Source organism: Salvelinus sp. IW2-2015, linkage group LG15 (assembly GCF_002910315.2).
Source record: "Salvelinus sp. IW2-2015 linkage group LG15, ASM291031v2, whole genome shotgun sequence".
Classification (NCBI taxonomy): Eukaryota; Metazoa; Chordata; class Actinopteri; order Salmoniformes; family Salmonidae; genus Salvelinus; species Salvelinus sp. IW2-2015.
The window spans coordinates 2,237,741-2,243,265 of NC_036855.1; the positions used below are offsets into that span (position 1 = coordinate 2,237,741).

General features: G+C 44.1%; 1 protein-coding gene across 1 annotated transcript in view; it reads left to right on the forward strand.

Moving 5' to 3' along the window:
• Positions 1–2,694, forward strand: part of bmpr1ba (bone morphogenetic protein receptor, type IBa) — a 51,753-nt gene extending 49,059 nt beyond the window's left edge. The window contains 1 exon segment of the mRNA XM_070446861.1: positions 1,684–2,694. Within this exon segment, the coding sequence (XP_070302962.1) occupies positions 1,684–1,809 (126 nt within the window). The 3' untranslated portion in view covers positions 1,810–2,694.
• Positions 2,695–5,525: the final 2,831 nt, after the last annotated feature.

Consider the following 5,525-nt stretch of genomic DNA (forward strand, 5'->3'; position numbering starts at 1 on the left):
AGTTTGGATTAACCAACGTGTGTGTGTGTTGTGTGTGTGTGTGTGTGTGTGTGTGTGTGTGTGTGTGTGTGTGTGTGTGTGTGTGTGTGTGTGTGTGACTGTGTGTGTGTGTATGTGTGTGTGACTGGCTTACCTCGTCGCTAGTCCAGCGGTTGGGGAAGGAAGGTCGTAACCTCTTGATGCAGACCACCTCTCTCATGTCCTCATACGAGGGGTCAGAGGGCACCAGGTCATGGTACGGTAGCTGGTACTCCTCTACAATACCTGGAACACATAAATACCACAATGCGGATTTGATCAAATTTCACCCAAAGTCAGTGTGTTTGCTGAAAGAGTACCTCCTAAGACAGTTTCCCATAGGTACAGATCTAGGATCAGCTTTCCCTCCCCCAATCCTAACCTCAACCATAATTGGGAAAAATGCTAAACTGACCTGAGATCAGCATCTAGGGTGAAACTACTCGGTTACAGTACCTCCTGAGACGCAGCGCCTTGCGATCTCCCAGAGGATGAGGCCGAAGCTGTACATGTCGGCCATGATGTAGGACTGGAAGTGGTTCCTGTTGAGGCTCTCATCCAGGACCTCTGGGGCATGTAGCGCTTGGTGCCCACCCTGGTGTTAGGAGGGATGTCCACCTCGTTGGTGTCACTGGGATGGTAGAAGAGAGGGAGGGAGGGAGGGAGGGAGGGAGGGAGGGAGGGAGGGAGGGAGGGAGGGAGGGAGGGAGGGAGGGAGGCCATGTTCGATTAGATGAGAGAGATAGTGATGGATGGATAGAAAAAAAGAGGGAGAAATACGGACGGAGAGAACAGAGGGAGAGTTGTTTAAATAAGATGAGAGATAGTGATGGAGGGAGAAAGAACAGAGGGCGATGTTAGATGAGATCAGAGATGGAGAGAAGAACAGTGAGGAGAGATGTTAGATGAGATGAGAGATAGTGATGGAGGGAGAGAAGAACAGAGGGAGATGTTAGATGAGATGAGAGATAGTGATGGAGAGAAGAACAGAGGGAGATATGTTAGATGAGATGAGAGATAATGATGGAGGGAGAGAAGAACAGAGGGAGAGATGTTAGATGAGATGAGAGATAATGATGGAGGGAGAGAAGAACAGAGGGAGAGATGTTAGATGAGATGAGAGATAATGATGGAGGGAGAGAAGAACAGAGGGAGAGATGTTAGATGAGATGAGAGATAATGATGGAGGAGAGAAGAAACAGAGGAGAGATGTTAGATGAGATGAGAGATATAAGATGAGGAGAGAAAGAACAGAGGGAGAGATGTTAGATGAGATGAGAGATAATGATGGAGGGAGAGAAGAACAGAGGGAGAGATGTTAGATGAGATGAAGATAATGATGGAGGGAGAGAAGAACAGAGGGAGAGATGTTAGATGAGATGAGAGATAATGATGGAGGAGAAGAAGAACAGAGGGAGAGATGTTAGATGAGATGAGAGATAATGATGGAGGGAGAGAAGAACAGAGGAGAGATGTTAGATGAGATGAGAGATAATGATGGAGGGAGAGAAGAAACAGAGGAGAGGATGTTAGATGAGATGAGAGATAATGATGGAGGGAGAGAAGAACAGAGGGAGAGATGTTAGATGAGATGAGAGATAATGATGGAGGAGAGAAGAACAGAGGAACTCTAGAGCTCACTGTGTTTTGTTGTGCCCCCTACAGTGCCTTAGGCAGATGGGCAAGTTGATGACGGAGTGTTGGGCCCACAACCCGGCCTCTCGCCTCACGGCACTGCGCGTCAAGAAGACCCTGGCCAAGATGTCCGAGTCTCAGGATATTAAACTGTGATGGCGGGGAGGGACACTCCAGGCGTGGGGGAAACACGTCACCACGGACCGACAGCCAGCGCTCTGCTCCGCTCTACCCACAGTCTTCTGCTGCATGGGGGGTCAGGAGGACCAGAAGCCAGCAGTGCACCACAAGGTAGCCTCACCCCGGGCCACGGTCACTCAGAGAGAAGGAGAGAACCGCCCGTAACCCCTGGAACCCCTTGAACTGTCGTGATGAACTACTTGTTTAGATACTGAAGACCTGGGGCAGGTATTGCCTTTTTAAAGGGGCCTGCTACTATCACGTTTGGTTGGCTTGGACAAAGAGGACACAAGCCAAGTGGGTTTTCTTTGTGCTTTCTGTGAAAGCTGCTCTAGTTTTGGATGACGGGCCAGTGGTGGCCAGAGGAAGAGGGAGGTGGGGAACTGCATGAGGAGGGTGGAGGGTGACCCCTTCAGGCGCATCACAGGATGACAGCAGGAGGAATCAGCTGACAATCTGAAGCCATAATCAAGTGTCGATTTAGATTGTTGGGTGTATTTATTAGTGCAAACCGTAGAAAAACATTTTGCACAACAAAAGTTTTGCAACAAAAACAAGCATTTCTTATTGGACAATTTTAGGTTAGTCCCTCCCCATTTTAGCCAGTTGGCTTCTGTTTGGTTCCTAGTGAATACACCCCTGTTGTTGTCCAGTAGTTTACCAAGGTAAACCATGGTGTGTCTGGAGTAAAGGGGAGGGTTTTTCTTCACCATGAGTACATTATAAAGTGTCAAGTACTGATTCACTGGGGCCTCATTTGTAAAAGTAGCTTCATTTTTATGTACACCACAAATAAAGATATTCAAATGATATCAGTTCTAATTCAAATTGTATCTGCAATAAAACATTTAGGTGATGATGTCTTTGGTATTTATCATCTGATTTGACCTTACCAGGGACCCCATGCACATCACACAGGTACTTTAGTGACATGGTTAGTTAAAGGGACAGTTCTCCCTTAAGTCAGAATGTTGACACCGTTTGACCTCAGACCATTAAAAACAACCGATGTATATGAAAACGCCAGAAATATGAAAACAGCAAATATATAACCTTGGTATTTTTTATTTTTTATTTTATTTGGATCCCCATTAGCTGTTGCGATAGTTACTCTTCCTGGGGTTCACATGCAACATGAAATAATACAGAACATTTTTAAACAAGAAAATAACTAATCAATGTAAAACGTCACACATATCAGTAAATACACACAAAATATCCAGGTCAAATAAGACGCTGTGTTGCTTTCTGAAACCAGGTTTGCTGTTCACATTTTTTATTTAGCAGACACTCTTATCCAGAGCGTCCTATAGTAGTGAGTGCATACATGTTCGTACTTGTTTCATGCTGGTCCCTTGTGGGAATCAAACCCACAACCCTGGCATTGCAAGCGCCATGCTCTACTAGCGGAGCTACATGGGACACTGAACCAGTCTGAGATGTAAGGGAATTCCATCCAATTATGGCTCTATATAATACGGTAAGTTTTCTTGAATTTGTTCTGGATTTGGGGACTGTGAAAAGACCCCTGGTGGCATGTCTGGTGGGTTAAGTGTGTGTGTCAGTGCTGTGTGTAAGTTGATTATGAAAACAATTTGGAATTTTCAACACTGTTTCTTTTAAAAACAAGAAGCGATGCGGTCAGTCTCCTCCACTTTTAGCCAAGAGAGACTGGCATGCAGAGTATTGATATAAGGCCTCTGATTACAGTGAAGAGCAAGACGTGCCGCTCTGTTCTGGGCCAACTGACCACATGACTGTGAAATAATCAAGATAAGATAACACTAGAGCCTGCAGGACTTGCTTTGTGGAGTGTGGTGTCAAAAAAGCAGAGCATCTCTTTATCACGGACAGAGCTCTCCCCATCTTTACAACCATTGAATCTATATGTTTTGACCATGACAGTTTACAATACAAGGTAACGTCAAGTAATTTAGTCTCTTCAACATGCTTAACAGCCACACTATTCATGATCAGATTCAGCTGAGGTCTAAAACTTAGGGAATTATTTGTACCAAATACAATGCTCTTAGTTTTAGAGATGTTCAGGACTAGTTTATCACTAGCCACTCATTAAAAAACTGACATGCAACACTTTGTGTAGGATTGAAGTGATTTCACTAGCTGTGGTTGCTGACACAGGGTTGAATCATCAGCATACATGGACACATGCATTGTATCTGGTCAAACACTAGTCTTTTCAGAAGTTTGCTAAGAGTCGGCAGCAAGCCGATTGGTCGGGTGCTTTACCAATTTTGTGTAGCGGAATGACTTTGGCTTCCCTCAAGTTCTGAGGACAAACATTTTCATCCAAACTTTCCATCTACGTTGTCAATACCAAGTGGTTTCTCATTATCGATGGACAACAATAATTTTTCCACCTCACCCACACTAACTTTACAGCAAGATGGCGCCGACAGACATGACAGCTCTGCTTCTAGCTTCGCAGTATTTTGTTTTTTTGTGTGTTATTACTTATAATAACACACAACGTTTTTGGTGTTATTACATACAGCCATAAATAACTTTAGGATATCTGAGTGGTGCTAACTCACCAGCATTACGAGCAGGAATACAACTTTCCCAAATTGGATCATCTGGTTTGCTTAATATAAGGAATTTGAAATTATTTATAGTTTTACTTTTGATACTGAAGTATATCTTAAAACAAATACTTTTAGCCTTCCTTAGGTCTTCATGTTCCTCACTGACAATCTGAAATGCTCCACCCATACAAACAGGATGGTGAAGAAGGCTGAAGAAATTTGGCTTGGTCCCTAAGACCCTCACAAACTTTTACAGATGCACAATTGAGAGCATCCTGTTGGGCTGTAATCACTGCCTGGTGATACGCAGGGTACTCCAGATGGTGGTGCTATCTTCCCACCGCATCACCGGGGGCACACTGCCTGCCCTCCAGGACACATACAGCACCCGATGTCAAAGGAAGGCCAAAAATATATTCAAGGGCATCAAACACCGAGCTACGGCCTGTTCACCCGCTATCGTCCAGAAGGCGAGGTCAGTACAGGTGCATCAAAGCTGGGACCGAGAGACTGAAAAACAGCTATCTCAAGGCCATCAGACTGTTTAATAGCCAGATATAAATACCAGGAAGAAACAATTACATAAATGCATCAAGTGCAGTGTCTGGATGCTCCTCATTACACACATCAGACTAACAAATATCAGTACAAAACGTTTTGTATGATCTCTTATACACTATTTTGGTCCCAGCTTTTGGAACTTTGTCTTTTCTAGATATGGTCAGTACATACAATGGGTATGGATACAGCTTTAGAGTTCTGCAGCATTGGTAAAAAATATAATCAATACACGTGGATGATATAGTTCCTGTACTGTTTGTAAACACCCTGGTAAGTATTTTTAATAACAGGCACTAGTTACAGTGAGCAGGTTCCTTTTGAGAGGACAGCCTAATGAAAGCCAATTTACACATTCGAAAGTCTCTCAGCCTATCACACAATGTTATGTAAATTAGTTGCTGTATGTAATGATGCGGAAGGCATGCTGAGGGACAGTTTTTGGGAAGGCGTTTTTGTGCTGCAGGTCAGTGCTGGGGAGCACTGTCTGTTCATCCAAATAAAACACAACTTGATTATTTCGTGGGAAATCAGTGTCCTAGACTGTTTACACTAGTCAACGAACTATGTGTGAGTTTCGGGGGCCTT